Source organism: Lactuca serriola, chromosome 6, assembly GCF_051521515.1.
Source record: "Lactuca serriola cultivar US96UC23 chromosome 6, Lser_US96UC23_V15, whole genome shotgun sequence".
NCBI lineage: Eukaryota > Viridiplantae > Streptophyta > Magnoliopsida > Asterales > Asteraceae > Lactuca > Lactuca serriola.
The window spans coordinates 126,449,289-126,465,569 of NC_136413.1; the positions used below are offsets into that span (position 1 = coordinate 126,449,289).

Genomic DNA, 16,281 nt, shown 5'->3' on the forward strand with positions numbered 1-16,281 from the left:
AGTGTGGACCACTACACCTCTCACAACCCACTCTCATGGCATGAATTGAGTGGTCCATTTGTGTCAACCTCTGGTCCATACTATTTAGCATAGCCATCATGGCTGCTATTTCTTCAGTTTGGGCCCATCCACCGCCTTTTATTCCATCTTGCCTAGGGTTATGGTATTCGCGAGAGTGCTTCGCGAATTCTTCAATCAGCTCCTTGACGTCCCTTGGATTTTTCTTTGTCAAAGGTCCTTGAGAGTCAAGGAGTTGTCTCGTCATAACGTTGAACCCATCATAGAAAATCGACATCTCTTGTTGCACATTTAGATCATGCTGAGGGCAATTTCTGAGCAAGCCCTTGTACCGCTCCCATGCTTCGTATAATGACTCCCCCGGCTGTTGCTCAAAGTTAGCTATTGCCTTTTTGAGTTTAGCTATCTTGGATGTTGGGCAAAACTAGTCCATAAATTGCTCATGCATTTGAGCCCAACTGGTGATTGTACCCGGTGGAAGTGATTTTAACCACTCTTTAGCAACTCCCTTGAAAGTAATGGGAAGCATCCTAAGCAAGACGGTGTTTCTGTTGACATTTGGGACATTGAAATAATCCGCAATATCATTGACTTCATCTAGATGCTTAAAAGCATCCTCATGATCTTTCCCATAGAATGGGATTTCCTTCAGTGCAGTCAAGATGTGCCCCTTCAGCTCGAATGTGGTAGTGACAGGTATTGCGGGTTGGACTAAACCGGGACCCACATCTTCTCGGATCCGCTTCTTGTAAGCTCCCATTGACATCTCTTCAATGTCTGCCATCTCGTTCCTTGGCTCGTTCTCTGGTTGGCTCTTATGTTCTTCAAATCCAGGCTCGGTATCGTATTCAGATTCGGTTTGGATGGGTATTTGATCTAGGTTTTCAAGCTTGCTCTTGTTCTTTGAGGATGAACTTGACTCTCCTGTCTTCTTTCCCAAACTCCTTGAAAATGCTGACTTTAGTTCTTGCAATGGCGTCTTCTTATCAGTCTTTTTGTGAAGTGCAGCTTCTGGATCTTCAATCGGTGGCACCAAAGGTGTGGTAGAACCTCTGGTCATGAACTCCTGCAAACTAGACAAAATAAAAACGTAAAACTGAACTAAAATACTAAAAACTAAAAATCACAGCTCTCACGTCGTGAGTTTATGAAACTCACGTCGTGAATTCAGTGACAGAAGCAGAAATCAAAATTTTTGTTATAATAATATGCTAATAAACTAAGCTAATAAACAAAAATAAATAACTAATTAACTTTTCGCAGATTTTATTCCACAAAAAGGGTCGATTAATCTAATGCAACTAAATAAACTAATAAACTGGCCGTTCCCCGGCAATGGCGCCAAAAACTTGATGTGCACGAAAGTACCCACTAATTTTAATATTTATAACCTAACAAACTTAAACTAACTATGCACTTATAGGCAGTGTACCTAGTCAGATTACAGTATAGCTGGGGTAAGTCAGATGTCGATCACAAGGAACAGTGTTACTAATTAATCTACTTGCTATCAAATTAACCTAATTATTAACAGGTTTAGAAAGGGTTTTATCTGATTTTACAAGATCAGACGAACTTAACTCAAATTCAATCAATAAGTAAAAACACTCTTGTCTAGTTCAAATCCACTTTGTCCTTATGGCTAGCTAATAATTATGGATTATCAAGTTGGTTTTAATTGTATTAGTAATTTAAGTCTAACTTTACCAATAATTAATTAATTCATGTAAAACTAAGTATGGTCACACACAATTAAACACATAACCAATTATGAATATGAATATGCTATGTAAGATTTATTATGTAAACGCAATTATAGTCATAATCTACGTTCTCTAGCACAACTAAGTTTATTTACTTTAATTACTAACTAAGATTGGTCAATCCTAGCTCTAACAATTTAATGTTCACTAAATCATTAGGTAAACAAGTTCATGCAGTTAATGGTCACTAAGCTACACAGAACATGAAATTAAGCAACTAGAGAAACAAATACAAGCATGCTAGGTAACTATAAATCAAACACAAGCAATTTACCAACTAAATAAATCCATAAAAATTAAGCTATTCATAAGTTGGAAGCTTCATCTAGCTAAACAAGAGTAGCTAGATTCAGCTGCTCATAATAGCAACTAACACCCTAACACAAATCAAAGTATAATGAAACATGTTCCTAGGTAACAAATAAGTAAACTAAATTATGGACCTTCACTCTTTTTGTGTTGAAACCCTCTTTCCAGGATCTTTCTTCTGCTAAGAATCGCCTTCTGGAACCTCTTTTTCTAGCCAAAAGTCTCTTCAATTCGTAATGGTTAAGGATATATATAGTTTGCTGATTTTAATAATTCACGTCGTGAATAATAAGATATTCATGTCGTGAATACAAGATAACTGTGCCCGACAAGGATTTCTTCACCCGCATACATATCTTCTAGATCTTAAACTCACGTCGTGAATCTTCCAATTCTCACGACGTGAAGACGCTTTTTCCAGATTTTCTTTTCCTTTAATATTTTAACTCCCAAAGTTTCTTTCTTTAACACTTTTAGTCCCTTTTCATCAAAATGTCTTCTTTTTGGCTGAAAATAACATTTAAACTCATAAGTACCATTATTCTATATAAATAGCCAAGATATATACAAAAATGTACTTAAATATTGCCTAAAAATAGATATAAATATGGCAATATCAAAGATCTACCTCTCAAGCTGACATGGGCAATGACATGGATATCCTATAAATGATTCTTCTCCTAAAGGAAAGTAATCAGCCATGATAAAAAATTTTGATCATAAGGGAAAGGAAAAATCTAAGATTGTTCCATATGTCATTCCCAATGACCCTGTTTGTTTCTACTACCATTTGAAGGGACATTGGAAGCGAAGCTGCCCTGACTACCTGAAAGATCTGAGAGAAGGTAGAATCAAAAAGTTTGACTCTGCTTTAGGTAAGTCTACTGTCTAACCCTATTAAGTCCCTAATTGTTGATTCTTAATACATGATATGACAAGGTTGCATTTTGATGCTTTGTAGGATCATGCAAAAGTAAGGAAGCTTAAAGGAAGAGTATGCTGAATCTGGTCGCGAAGATGGATTTCAATCGCATGGTTCGATGATCATATTTTTTAGGTTCTGCTTAAGAGTTATGATAGATTGCTTAGAAATATGTAGTAACATAGTTTTCATTTGTAATTGCATTGCAAGGAAAAGTTTTTTTTCGCATTTTATAAATAAATAAATTTTTTTTATTTTATTATATCTCCTTGCAATGGCATTTGTGAAAATTGATGTTTGTATGTTTCTATGTTAGCAATATGAATTTGATTCTCTTGTTTGTGGTAGTGTCAAAATTTGCCAAATAAGGAAAGATTCTCATCACCCAAGTTTCAGTTGGATAGAAACTTGGAATCATGCAACTTGTATTGTGTGATGAATGAGAATTTTCATCTTTGGTAAATTAAGACTAATTCCTTGTTCACGTGTATATGTGAGTCAAGTGAAGGACTTAGGGATCAGGTACACTGGGTGTGCGCTGGTCAGGTCCACCACAAAGAACGATAAGACTATTCGTCATGATTTACTAAAGTTTAGTAAATATGGTTATGCTTACAAGTTTAAGTATAATTTTGAACATTGGAAAAGTTTCAATGTATGGCAGGATGAATAAGAAGAATCAAATTAGGTAGAAAGATAAAAGTTTCTCCAATCTGAAGAGATGGGAGAGTACTTTAGTATCGTGTTTTATGATCATCTTAATGATTAAGAAAAACCATATAACAATTGATCCTCTAAGGATATCTTAGTGCATTTGTATGTCTAAGAAGAGGAATCATGAATTGTTGAACTGGTTAAATCTAGAAGATGAGTCATACTTCGTTCCAAGAACAAGTCTTAGAGTCATACTCCAAGATTATAACTTGAGTGACATAATCATAAGAAAGGTTTATAACACTTGTCAAATGTAGAGTAAAATGTTTTCTTACTCTTGTACATTTGAAATTGGTAAGTTGTGATGTCTTGGTAAGGACAAAGACCAACTAAGACCAATGGTGTGAAGTGTTTATCTTGATAAGAATCCACACCAACTCTTGAATATTTGTTTGTCAAGGAATGGTTCTTGACAAAGTGAATCTTATATGTCATGAGGTCAGTGGGAGTATTAAATATCTTGAAAGTTTCAAGAACTAATCAAGAGTAAACCTATTGTTAAACACTAGCACACGACTTGAGGTTTGTAACATATCGTGTTGACATATTCTTGTTTCTGTGCACATTCCAGTTAAGTTGACTATGCATGTGAGTTCTATGAGTTCTCAATTGTTTGCATAACAACTTGGAAGCAATTGTAGGTCTTTGTGCTCCCAGGTGGCAAGAAATTAAGATTGAACAAGTTCAGTCCATATGAGTTTGGATTTGTCACTAACCTTGTCTTGTGATTATGGTTATGACAAATTCACATGGATAGGAACACATATACCATAAAATCTAAGTGTCATAAGGTTTCGCTCCGCTTCATGAAAATGATTGTGAGGAAACGCTTTCACTAAATAGATTTTAAGGAGATAGCATTTTTGACATTTGCATTCTCAAATTCGATTGTGATTACAGCATCCGTCTTCATAGTTCAAATTGTGAGAAATGGCAAAGGTCTAAACATTTGGGACTTATTGATGTAAGTTCTAAAATTGTTAAGACACACATGTGAGTTATCTAAGGAAAGGTTTATGATTTTGAGAAGCCTGAATAAAGTCTTATCGAAGCATCTCGTATCAGAAATCTAAAATTTGGTAATGAAAGTCAATAAGTATTGATTTCTAGAAGTCCAGCTGATTTCTGGGTACATGTCAAAGCTAGTGGGAGCATAAGTGTGATGCTGGTAAGTTAATACTTATTATGCTAGTGGGAGCATAATTATTATGGAAAATATTGCAAGTTAGCAATGTTAATTATATAAAAACAAAAGGTTTCAAATCGCAAAGTTGCAGAGTTTGAAAAGTTGTTTTGTTATAATTAAGGGAGAGAAATTCTTACTTCATTTCAAAATCTAAAAGCATAGATTGAGATTTTAATCAAATTTAGTCATATATATATATATATATATATATATATATATATATATATATATATATATGAATGTTATGTTGGAATGGTTCAGCATAAGGAAATTGTATATATGTAAATGATAATTGTGTTCTCAAAATTTGATTATGATTACGACATCCCTCTTCATAATTCAAATTATGAGAACATGGCAAATAAAAATATTATAGCAAAAGACTGATCAAGTATCGTGTCTTTATGTTAGACATTATGAATCGCATCCCATATGCTTCGGGTATAGGATCGATTGCATATGCTATAATATTCTCGTGTTCTAATTTTCCAAATGCCTAGGGCATTAAGAGGGAAAAAGGAATAGAACCGGATATGACTAAAGTGGTTAAACAACTGTTAATGACAATCTAAGTTTTGCCAAGGATTGGTCGCTTTAGGACAGTTGGAAGTATAGTAATGAATGGGCCATATTGACATTATTATGAATAGACAGGATTCTATTAATAATGAGTCGTCGTATGGAAAATATGGAATGTTTCCATATTGGGGGTTGAAGAATAGATGAGAAAGTTAGAAACTTTTATGCATGAAGGATGTTCAAAGGAATGTACTTTAAATTTAAAACTTCATTTCCATGGAATTGTCTTGTAACAATCTCCAAAGGAATATTTCGTAATATCATTGGTCAAGTCTCTGTGACTTTTGGTACCTAGAAATTACAAAAGAATCATTGCATGATAGTTTAGAATCTAACACTTTCTAGCAGTAACAAGAATTTGGAATTCTTAAACTTGCAATAAGGATTTGGAATTGTGAAATGAGTTTCATTGAAGATGTGTTCAATTGATCTATTTCAAAAAGAAAGGACATAGGCAAACATAGCGTGCATGCTTGGAGCATGGGATAATTAATGTTTTAATTCAAGTATTGAGTTGATAAATCGAAACATTATACAATGAATAATGTTTAATCATATGGTGATTAAATAAAAGGTGTTTTATTTATATTCATAGGTTCTGAGACCATATTGGATTCGATTATTATTGTGTTTCACTTTGAATGTTTTGAATTCCCGAATAACTAGGTTATTCAAACCATCCACAATCGATCATACTTTGGAAGTAGGTATTTGTAACTCCCCAAATATGCTTGTGTATCAATCAGATCCAATCAATTGGATGATGAAAGATCAAAATAGAAGAGAATGAGAAGAAGAAGATGATGAATCTTGTATTATTTGATGATTAGAATGTAGATCCAAATACAAGATTCACACACACTAACAAACACTCACTTCTTCTCTCTAACTTTCTCTCTCTACAATATGCTCTCCTCTCTCTCTCTTCTAGCCGTACACTCACATGACTCCTCACCCTATATACATGAGACACCAGCCGTACACATGTGTACAACCGCACACCATGTGTACGGTCGTAGATAGGGTGTGCAGCCGTACACACGTGTACGACTGTACACAGCCACAAAATCACATATTACATTATAGAAAAATATATTTTCCTAGAAAAGCAAAGTATAAACCATATTTTTGACCCAACAATCTTCCCTTGGTTTATAGCTTTCTTTTCTAATTGACCCAACAAACTCCCCCTAAAAAGTAGCTGGCTTTTCTTGTTAATCTTCATTGGGAGCTTGGTTTCAGCATTAATCTTCAAATTTCTTCACAACATCAAGATGAACTTAATGAATCTTCAATGAATGAATTCATCTTGAGAAGTTGGGATTTTCTTTAGAATTTGACATTTAACGCACATTGGGTGAGGAGGCTTCTTGTACTGATTCTTGAAAGATAGCGCTTTCAGCTTGAGAATCTTCAGAGAGAACATCAGAGAGAATAAATCTTCTGGATCACTTCAGTAGGTTCATAGATTGAAGCAGATTGATTGAGGAGGCTTCAATGCAATCCGTCACATAATCTTCAAGTACAACTTGGCATTGCTTCTGGGGTTGAAGGATTGAATGTTGAAACAATAATCTTCATTTCTTGCTCAGAATTCTTCGATGCTCACGGATGAAGCTTTGGCTCAGAAATCTCGATAAAGTCTCCATGAGTTTCATCTACACCTGAATTCACTTTTCAAGACAAAACAAAACTAAAAGAAAACTTAAAACAGAAACAAAACAAAAATAACACTATTTTTGGATTTTTAATTTTCTGATTTTTTGTTTGATTTATTTTGAATTTTAATTCTCCCCCTAAATTTGTGCATAGAGGAAAACTATGAACAAATTTAACAAAAACAAAAATATTCGGGATCAAAGTTGTGAGACAGCCTTAACTTGTTTATCAGTACCGTCACCTTTATGAATAGATCTGGTCAATTGCTGGTATTGTGGTCCACTTAAACTCAAAGGCTATTGACAAACTTTTCTAAATAAACCATTTAGCTGATGACGACCACAGGTATTGTTGTCCACTTAAATTAAGCAATGAGATCTACAGACAACCTCTAAAAGGTTCAATTTTAGTTGCACTAGAACGTGTTCGCCACTTCCCGATATACCCTGGTTATCAAGAACTTCCTAAGTACTCCTTACTTTAGGTAGGGATGGCAACTCTCGACCCAACCCATAACCCAACACGAAAATAAGCGGGTTAGGGTTGAGATTTCTGAACCGCCAACCCGTTTATTTAATGGGTTGGGTTGGGTTACGTGTTTGGTTCGCGGGTCAACCCGACAACCCGCCTAATTTATTTAATTATCTATTTATTTTAATTTTTAACAATCTAATATTATACTTTTATTTTCTATTTATCATATACATAAAAATTAGTTTGGTATTCGTGGGCTTGTGTTGTGGCTCATGATCATAGATCCATTTTCACTCCTTGAGTCCATGGGTGCAGCCAACTACAGTTACTGCGTGCCCTAATAAAAAAAATGCCTCTCTTTTCCAGTATACACATTCACGATCACGAATGATTGAAACGAAGGATATGAAGTTAATAGTTAAGAACTGATCTTCGAAGGCAAAAACATCACGAACTCATGATTCAGTCACTCATTGGGCCACTCCTCATCCGCTCAACGTAGTTCGCACTTCGCACATTGTACTCGCTCCTGATCAGCTTCGACGTTCGACACTTTGAGTCTTTGACGTTCGCTCGTTCCAATCAGATTTTGACGGTAACTCGGTAAGTCAGTAATTAACAATCTATATTATATACACTCTATAGAGTATAGATTAGTAAATTACGGAATTACCACCAGATTTTGACGTTCGCTCATGATCCAAGCATCCATCGACGTTCGACACTTCTGATTTTGTTTCTAAATCCAGATTTGGACGACTTTATTTTCTTTATTTATTGATATTATTCTATCACTGGAACTTGAAATTCAGGATCTAATTTTGACTTGTTTTTACCCATTATTTATCGATTCAGGATCTGATTTCTTTATTTATCGATTAAATTCTATCACTGGAACAATTTAATAATTTTGACTTGTTTCTAAATCCAGATTTTGATGACTTTATTTTCTTTATTTACACTGATTTTGACTTGTTTTTACCCACTATTTAATAATCAGTAGTGCTTCTTTTTCTGTTAAACAATAGTGTTAACTTGTTAACCATTATATTGTTTGTGTAGGTCGATATGGAAGATGTTATTGTTGACAATCATGTTGAGGTTGACAATGAAGAAAGTGAAAGTGATGATTCAATTGAAGAAGTTGACGCACCAAATGAATCACAAGGAGTTGAGAGTACTTCTTCAAAGAAAAGGAAAACAAGGACATCAACTTCAGATGTTTGGAAAAGCTTTACTAAATTACCAAGAAAAACACCAAATGAAACCCTATATTGTGTGTGCCAAGGTTGTCAAGATCGGGATCCTACTTAGGATCATTTTTGGCTTTGCAAGATCGGGATCGTAAGATCCAGATCGAGATCTTAAGATCCTACCAAAAAAAATGACAAAATAATAAGTTTAAAACATGAATAATACATCCCCATCAACTAGTTTACCATTCAAAAGTTACAAAATGTTTAAATCATTAGTCATAACCCAAAAATACTATCAAAATACTATCATTTCTAGTCTAGCGTAACAAATGGTGCATCCATATCATTGTCTCCTAAATCCAAAACATCTTCTCCTAATTCTCTTCCACCACCCGCACCTGCAATGAAAAAAAACATGATATATCGACCTAAAAGCTATCATTGTCCATTTATAAAATGATGTGATAAATAAATAACTCACGTAATTGATCTCTTATAGCTCTTTCAAGAAATTCATTATCTTCACCGCCATCAGACGCTTGCGGCCTACTTGAACTTGAACCATCAAGAGGATTAATCCACTCTTCATCTACATATTGATTAGAAGACTCCTCTTCAGTAATCCACTCGTCATCAGAACTAACATCATCAAGATTTAACGTTTCAAGTCCCATTTGATCATGTTCTTTTCCTTTCTTTTCTTCTTTTCCATTTAGCTTCAAGTTATACTTCACATACACAAGGTCGTTCATCTTTTGTTGATGTAGTCGATTTCTTCTCTTGGAATGTACCTAAAAAACAAAATAAAAATGTAACTGGAAATTTACATAAGGATATAATAAAATTAAAGTTAAAATAATAGTCTTGTTACTTATAAATTACCATCTCGAAAGCACTCCAATTTCTCTCACAACCTGATGAGGAACATGTCAAACTCAAAATTCTCATGGCAAAATTCCTCAACTCGGGTGTGTCAGCTCCGTATGAATCCCACCAATCAACTGGAGTTTTTTCTTTTCTTGTTAATTTGGCTACATTAAAACCAAATAGCCCTCTTGCATTAGTGAATTGATCAAATTGACAATCAATCGTTTTTGCAAGGTTCTCATCATCACCACACATTCTTTCCAGACACATGTATAATCCACCTTTAATCCATCCTGTATTCTCAAAGTCGGAGCTATATTGCGTCATTGGATTCAAGAAATAACCCGCTACATGGAGCGCCCTATTAAGTTGATTATACCATCTTTCGTTAATAATCTCATGGATGGGTTCATACCTAAAAATATATACAAACAAGAAATATGAGATAGTTCTAAATTAAACACTAAAAATATCGACAAAGAAAAAAAATCAAATACCTTGTCTGGACATTTTTAAAGTTTGATTTAATTTCATTTTTTGCATTTACCATGGCTTGGTAAATGAAACCCATGGCTGGTTTAGAATCTGAATCAACCAAACGAAGAACCTTCATTAGAGGACTCGCGGCCTTTAGACACGTCACAACTGATGGCCAAATTCCTAGATGATCCATAATTATATCCTCAACATTCTTTCCAGCATCAATTCCTGCATAGTTAGTAGACAACCATTTTTCGGAGGCAAACATCGAGATCAAAGCGCCTTTCAGTTCAAACAAACGACCAAGTGTTAGATAAGAAGTGGCAAATCTAGTTGCTCCAGGTCTAAGGAGTTCTTTTCCTTTTGTAAATTCTTTCAGCATAGAAATCAATCGTGACCTGTTATAAATGAAAGTTGTTATGAGAAATATAAGAAACACTATATAAAATAAATAAATAATCAATCATCACCTATTATAGATGAAACTTGTTATTTTTCTTCCTTTTGTGATGGTTTCCTTATGTTCTCCAATCTTTTTATCAAAATCCTCCAACATTAGATAAATGCAATGAGGTGCACATGGTGTCCAAAAAAGTTTCTTCCTCTTTTTCATTAACATTTCTCCAGCAGCCTTATAATTTACAGCATTATCTGTCACTACTTGAACAACATTTTCCTCTCCTATTTTTTCAACAAAGTCATCTAACATTGCAAATACTTGTTCTTTGGTCTTGATAATATTAGATGTATCGATTGATGCTAAAAAGATGGTCCCTCTAGGACTGTTTACTAGAAAATTACATATTGATCGGTTTTTCCAATCACTCCATCCATCACTCATTAATGTGCAACCAGTCTTTTTCCACTCCCTTTTGTAATCTTCCACTAATGACTTGGTGTAATCAACTTCCTTGTCAACAATGTAACTCGTATTTCATGGTAAGAGGGGGGGATTAAGGCCTCTTCCAAATTCACCAACTATCTCAATCATTTTATGAAACTCGGGATTTTTTACACAGTTAAAGGGGATGGCACTCGTGTAGAAAAACCTTGCAATTTGTTGGCAAACTCTTTCCCATTCATCCTTCTTATAAATTGTATTCAAAGTTCTTTGAACTTTTCCTTTTTTTGAAACAAAATTCTTCAAGTTATTTCCTCTAACATTCCTCTCATAGTCCTCGTCATCTTCATCGACTGGAAATACGCCTCTTTTTTTCTTTGTGGCCATATCACTATCTTCCAACAAACGATCGAATTGTACCCTAACATTTTCAAGAACCTTTTCACAAGCTGAGACATTATTACGTGTGCGAGCTAAGTGATGCTTGAATCTAAATATCCCACCGGTGCATATAGAATCACAAAATGTACATTGCACCTTTCGATCACCCAAATCTTTACCATGCTGCCAACCAGGATTAGTTCTAGCCCTAGAAGCATTTTTTCTTATTCTACTTGTTGTTGGCTGTGTGAAGGTAGTTGCAGGTATCGATCCAGAATTATTTTCTGTCATAGCTGTATAAATTAGAAACTATTAGAATTACATATAGTTACATACAGTAGGAATATTGGTAAAGGGACAGGGACCAAAATATTAAACAAACTAATATCTACTTATGACATTAAGAATTTAAAACCCACCGAAAGTTTTATGACTTGAGAAACTAATTTATTAATGAGGATATTAAATTCATTGTAATAAATTGTGATTATGCTAGTTAGCATTTTATGTAATGGGTGAAGTGGTGAACTACAAAGTGACGTTATATATAATTTAGTGGGAAATTGCAAATATACATTATGCATTTATGATACAAAACCATAATAATTGAATAACTAGTTGATAATAATTAAGGTGGGTAATAAACTAACAATAATACACAACAAAAACATATTACTCATGTTTTTAGCACCAAAAGTCCATAAAAAGTATAAAGCGGCAAAGTGGAAAACGACTGTGAGAGGTCAAAATTTTCTTTCATATCGATTATGAGGGTTTTATTAAACAACTATAAAATATGAGTTGTTATACGCTGAGAAATTTAAAACAAGAACAAAGAAAAAGATGATATTATACGAGCTATAGGATGCCTAATTCATTTTGAATGATGAAGCAACCAGCAAAGATTTCTTAAAAAAAATGAGGCCAGATTTTCTAACAAGAATAAGGAAGAAGATGAAATAAATTGTCAAACGTACCTATTTTTCTTTAGTTCAAAACATCAAACTTCAAAGATGACCTGCGATTTCTTGTTTCTTCATAAGGATGACATGGTGAAGCAAGGGAGAAAGTAGAAATCTAGAAGACGACAACCTGACTTTTAGTTTCTTACTTTCTTTTACTTTCTACCTAGGGTTAATTATTTAATTAGCTTAGAAATTAAAGAGTCAAGACCCACTAAAACAATCAATCGTAAATGGATATGGACTTTGGAGTAAATGGACCTTGGGCTTGGGGTTAAGTGGTAAACTCTTTAAAAAAAAAGTAAAAAAAATAACATTAAACCCAAATATAGGATCGGATCATATTGCGATCCTACGATCCGCGTTGCGATCCTACGATCTCATGTGCGATCCTACCCAATTTCTGATCCTACTACGATCTGACTCGTTTTTTGGAGGTAAGATCGTAAGATCGTGCAATCTTACGATCAAGATCGCGATTTTGACAACCTTGGTGTGTGCAACAAATGTGGTCAAAAATATAAAGCAAGAAGTGAAAGCGGTACCGGTAATCTACGTCGCCATCGAAGGAGATGTGAAGATAATAATACTAGAGACATTGGCCAATATATGATTTCTGATAGCCAAGGTGTAATGGATTTGAGAAATCCAAAGTTTAGTCAACAAAGACTAAGGGAATTGTTGATTGAAGCTGTTATTAGACATGACTTGCCATTCTCCTTTGTTGAGTATGAAGGAATTAGAAGTATTTGCAAATATTTGGAACCAAATTCCAGTCATATTTGTAGGAACACAGCAAAGGCAGACATTAAAAAGTTACATGCAAGTCATTGTGTTAGACTTCGTGGCGAGTTGCTTAAATGCCCAAGTAGAATATGCTTAACTTCTGATGCTTGGACATCAATTGTTACAGATGGTTATTTGAGTTTGACTGTCCATTATGTTGATAGCAAGCGGGTCTTACAAAAAAGGATTTTAAATTTTTCTGAATTCCCTCCTCCACATACTAGTGTTGCTATTGCTGAAAAGCTTAGTGGCTTGATCAAAACTTGGGGAATTGAAAGGAAGTTGTTTTCTATCACTTTGGATAATGCTTCCTCTAATGATGTATGTGTTGGATTGCTTAAGAATCAATTTTGTTTGATGAATTCTTTAGTATATGATGGTAAGTTGTTTCATCTGAGATGTTGTGCCCATATTCTCAATTTGATTGTTCAAGATGGGTTGAAACAAATCGATGTGGCTGTGGAAAAAGTTAGAGAATGTGTGAAGTATGTTAAAGGATCTTCAGCAAGAAGACAAGGTTTTCTCAATGTTGCTCACAAAATCTTTTGGACACTAGAAAGGCTTTGATGCAAGATGTTCCTACTAGGTGGAATTCTACTTATATGATGCTTTCTTGTGCACTTTATTATTGACTAGCCTTTTCGCATCTTAGTTTAAGTGATTCTAACTTTCAAGATTGCCCATCCTCTAATGAATGGGAAAGAGTTGAGAAAATATGTAGCTTTCTAAAAGTGTTTTGTGATGCAACTCTTCAGTTTTCAGGATCACTTTATCCTACTTCAAATTTGTATTTCCCTCAAATATTTGGAATACATTTGAAGTTGGTTGAAGAGAAGAAAAGTCCCAATGAGTATATGAAAAAAATAGCTACCCAAATGTGGAATAAGTTCAACAAATATTGGGCTGATTTTAATGTTCTGTTAGCAATAGCCGTGGTGTTTGATCCTAGATATAAGTTGTCGTTAATTGACTTTTGCTATAAAAAACTCTATGGAGAAGGTTCATCACAATTTAAGGCTATTGAGAGTGCCCTTTATGAACTTTATGATGATATGTACAAGCTTCAAAAAATTCAACAACATCCGACTCAACATCACATCAAGGGAGCAACGACAACGTTAGACAAAGTAATGTTGGGGGAGAGTCTAGTCAAAACAACATTCTTGAGGTAAATCATATTTTCTAATTACTATTAAATTTGTTTTTATATTTGTTTAGTTTTTAAATATACTAAATTGCTAATTCGTTTATATATATATATATATATATATATATATATATATATATATATATATATATATATATATATATATTATTTTTTGTTATAGGAGTTTGACAAATATGATAATGATGATCCGGGTTCCAACACCATAAGTCAATTGCATGTATACCTTCTTGAGCCAAGAGCTAAAAGAACTTCTTCCATTAACATGCTTGAGTTTTGGAAAGCCCAACAATATAGGTATCCTGAATTAGCTAAATTAGCTATGGATATACTTTGTGTTCCCGTTTCAACAGTAGCATCTGAATCGGCTTTTAGTCTTGGTGGAAGAATTTTGAATGAATATCGAAGTTCACTGAAGCCCGATGTGGTTGAAGCTTTGGTTTGTAGTCGGGATTGGTTGTTTGGAGAAAAAGGTAATATTTCATAATTTTTGGTTTTATCGTATTATCTAAAATTTTGTATTAATTTTTTTTCTTTACCTCATGTAGTTGATTTGAATGTGGCTATTGACAACCTAACTCAAAATGTAATGAATTTGAACATCAATGAAGACAATACGGAGGTTACAAATTCGAACATACTTTAAGGTGTCATTTGGTGAGTTCTTTTTAGTACAAATATTTACGTAGCTTTCAAAAGATCATAAATTTGATTGTTCATATTGTTTCTATTTGAAGGTTATGTTGAAAAAGTTGGTGTTAGAGGAAGAAATGGGAATTGTAGCATGAATGAATTATCACATTTGTTTTTGGATATGTTTGAACAATTGCACTTTTCATGAATGTTTTGATTTTTAGAGTTTTATTTGGATGTTTATGACTTTATGTTTAATGTTTATTTTGGATGTTTATGACTTTATGTTTAATGTTTATGACTTTTAGACTTCATTTTATTTGGATTTTTCAATTTCATCTTAAAATGTGTTGCTTATTAAATGGGTTATACGGGTTGGGTTCGACCCACTGACACGTGAACCTGCCAACCCATATACTTATACGGGTTATGTGGGTTGGGTTGGGTTGATGTTTCCAACCCGTCAACCCGTGACCCGCTAACCCGCCAACCTATATATTATATGGGTTGGGTTGAGTTTCTGAATTCCAACCCGCCAACGCGTGACCCGCCAACCCGAACCCAACCCAATTGTCAGGCCTAACTTTAGGTGAGTAAACAATTATTAAGGAGGAATAAAGACTTAGAGATAGATGCATATGTTGTGTCCCAGGTCGGATCTCTTTCAATCACTCAAACATGACAACATATGGCTAACTAGAATAGAGGGACTGAGAGGTAGAATATTGCATATGTTGTGTTCCAGGTCGGATCATTTCAATCATGCAAAGGAGACAACATATGACTAACAGATGGAAAGAATTTCATATATAAGGAGCTGCATAGAATTAGAGTTGCATATGTTGCAATCCAGGTCGGATCTTCCGATCACGCAGAGGAAGCAACATATGACTGACAGATAGAAAGCAAGAAAATAATTTCCTACAGACCTACTTTATCAGAACCCCCCAGTCGCCCTATCAGAACCAGAATTAAGGACATAAGTCCGTACATCAAGGAAAATTTGAACCATTATTCTAGATGCGTATTAATTTAGTGTATCCCGTAGGTTCCCGTGTTTATCTCACTACTCAATATACCCGAGCATCGTATGGTCAGTCCAAACAATCCTATCTAAATCCACACTGTCAAATCCTTCATGCCTACCAGCACATTTGAACATAGAGTCTAGACAATTTAGATTCAGTCCTTTACACATGTTTTAGACTGCCCGTTATCACTTTCTTGATATCACTTCCCAAAACAACCTACTAAAGAAAGACATCTAAGGAAATAAAAAAATTGTCTTCAAAATGAATCAGTTTAAGATAAGCTTAGGAGTATAGAGAAGAAAACTCAAACCGTAA

General features: G+C 34.3%; 2 protein-coding genes and 1 non-coding gene across 3 annotated transcripts; 2 read left to right on the plus strand and 1 right to left on the minus strand.

The window, feature by feature from the left end:
* The first annotated feature begins 311 nt into the window (after positions 1-311).
* LOC145060745 (small nucleolar RNA R71) lies at positions 312-418 on the plus strand. Its single transcript, XR_013686929.1, has one exon. It is a non-coding gene; the product is annotated as a small nucleolar RNA R71 (small nucleolar RNA).
* An 8,714-nt stretch (positions 419-9,132) lies between these two features.
* LOC145060130 (uncharacterized) lies at positions 9,133-11,680 on the minus strand. The gene is made up of 6 exons (XM_079007851.1): positions 11,217-11,680; positions 10,638-11,093; positions 10,185-10,565; positions 9,703-10,102; positions 9,302-9,611; positions 9,133-9,218 (listed from the first exon to the last, which is right to left on the minus strand). Exons 1-6 carry the CDS (start codon positions 11,678-11,680, stop codon positions 9,133-9,135), a joined length of 2,097 nt encoding a protein of 698 aa, XP_078863977.1.
* A 1,304-nt stretch (positions 11,681-12,984) lies between these two features.
* LOC145060131 (zinc finger BED domain-containing protein RICESLEEPER 2-like) lies at positions 12,985-15,090 on the plus strand. Its single transcript, XM_079007852.1, has 5 exons — positions 12,985-13,654; positions 13,774-14,264; positions 14,466-14,775; positions 14,851-14,924; positions 15,040-15,090. Exons 1-5 carry the CDS (start codon positions 12,985-12,987, stop codon positions 15,088-15,090), a joined length of 1,596 nt encoding a protein of 531 aa, XP_078863978.1.
* The last annotated feature ends 1,191 nt before the right edge of the window (positions 15,091-16,281 follow it).

What these genes read in the sequence shown, in the direction of transcription:
- LOC145060130 (XM_079007851.1), bottom strand. Translation starts at nt 11,680, where the DNA reads ATGACAGAAAATAATTCTGGATCGATACCTGCAACTACCTTCACACAG. An exon ending in ATTGGAGTGCTTTCGAGATG is followed by an intron (nt 9,612 to 9,702) that starts GTAATTTATAAG and finishes TTTGTTTTTTAG; the next exon opens with GTACATTCCAAGAGAAGAAA. An exon ending in AGCTATAAGAGATCAATTAC is followed by an intron (nt 9,219 to 9,301) that starts GTGAGTTATTTA and finishes TTTTCATTGCAG; the next exon opens with GTGCGGGTGGTGGAAGAGAA.
- LOC145060131 (XM_079007852.1), top strand. Translation starts at nt 12,985, where the DNA reads ATGGATTTGAGAAATCCAAAGTTTAGTCAACAAAGACTAAGGGAATTG. An exon ending in TTGGTTGTTTGGAGAAAAAG is followed by an intron (nt 14,776 to 14,850) that starts GTAATATTTCAT and finishes TACCTCATGTAG; the next exon opens with TTGATTTGAATGTGGCTATT. An exon ending in TCAATGAAGACAATACGGAG is followed by an intron (nt 14,925 to 15,039) that starts GTTACAAATTCG and finishes TTCTATTTGAAG; the next exon opens with GTTATGTTGAAAAAGTTGGT.